At 46.0% G+C, this 1180-nt stretch overlaps 1 protein-coding gene across 1 annotated transcript in view; it reads left to right on the top strand.

The window, feature by feature from the left end:
* Nucleotides 1-673: 673 nt before the first annotated feature.
* The window catches only part of LOC111251274 (uncharacterized), a 19438-nt gene continuing 18931 nt past the window's right edge, over nt 674-1180 (top strand). The window contains exon 1 of the mRNA XM_022807711.2: nt 674-823. Within this exon, the coding sequence (XP_022663446.1) occupies nt 796-823 (28 nt within the window). The 5' untranslated portion in view covers nt 674-795. The remainder of the gene's footprint in view (nt 824-1180) is intronic.

The following is a 1180-nucleotide window of genomic DNA, read 5'->3' as shown; positions in this document are numbered from 1 at the left end:
GACTTCAGAGCCACACGTTGTAAAGCGCTCTAATCAGGATTCGGCTAAGAAATTTGTTTCAGCTTCCCGTTCTCTTCCAGTTTTTTCACTCACAGTCTCTATTTACCTGTCTGTTGTTTTGTTCCCTTAGAATGGCATAGGCAAAGCGGTGACTTAACTTTTGCGCGTCAGTTGAGTTCTTTTCTGGAATGATCTGTAACACACATTTTGCCCGTTTATTAAATATTTTTCACAAATTCGTTATGCTTTTGTAGTGCTCGTCAACAACATGACCAAGGAGAAAATAAAAAAATTACTACTACGAAGAGTTTAATGAACGCGGTGAGCGCGGGCCGTGTTCTAGAGCTTGTCCACTGCCTTCATAGGAAGTCATTGTCCTTCAATCCGTCTCAATCAGTTGATGTGATCGCTCGATATAGGAAACGGTAGATAGTCTAGTATTTTCTTCGCAAAGCAGCCCTCTCTATCGCGTGCTAATGGTGCCTATCACTGTTACTTCAATGCCATCATGAAGCACGACCCGTGCTATTCTACCTTTATCTCTGTGCGGTTAGCTAACACTTCTCGTACGAAGTCCGATTACGAATTGAGCCGCCATCTGTCACATTTGAATTTGGCGCCACCCACCCTTTCCCGGCTGCCCTCGCAGCTCACCGATCGGCTGCGACTTAACCGCAGCAACTCCAGTGGTGGTGCGTGTTCGACGAGGACGAAAACGAAGTCTACGTCAAGCAAGACGAAATTCAATGCGTTTCATGCCTGCTGGTTGCCATCTATGCAAGTGAGGGCAACGCGATGGCCGATTCGAGAGGCAGCAACAACTGTGAGTAGACTGGTACCTCCATCAATTGTGTGAATCCTCCTGATTGAGCTGGAGTGGGATGCCTCGGTGAATGTGTGCGATGTGAATTGGTCCAGCGAGCGAGCAAGCCCGTCTCATCCTGCCTACTCAGGCCGACCTGAGCCGGGCCCAAAAAACCGATCGTTATTATCTTCTTATTCCGACACCTTACAACTGCTCCTACCTCATCGAAGTGGGTTGTGTGTGTATGTGATTTTCTGTGCTCTTACTATCAACGATGATAGTATCACTGCCGTTATTACGATAAAGTAATTATGGCCGTTTTTGCACACACGCGTATATATATGTGTATATGTACACAGTCCTATAACAATATAT

This window comes from Varroa destructor, unplaced genomic scaffold (assembly GCF_002443255.2).
Source record: "Varroa destructor unplaced genomic scaffold, Vdes_3.0 BEIS01000005.1, whole genome shotgun sequence".
NCBI classification, from domain to species: domain Eukaryota; kingdom Metazoa; phylum Arthropoda; class Arachnida; order Mesostigmata; family Varroidae; genus Varroa; species Varroa destructor.
The sequence above is the reverse complement of the archived record's forward strand: the minus strand, read 5'-3'. Positions and strand labels throughout refer to the sequence as shown.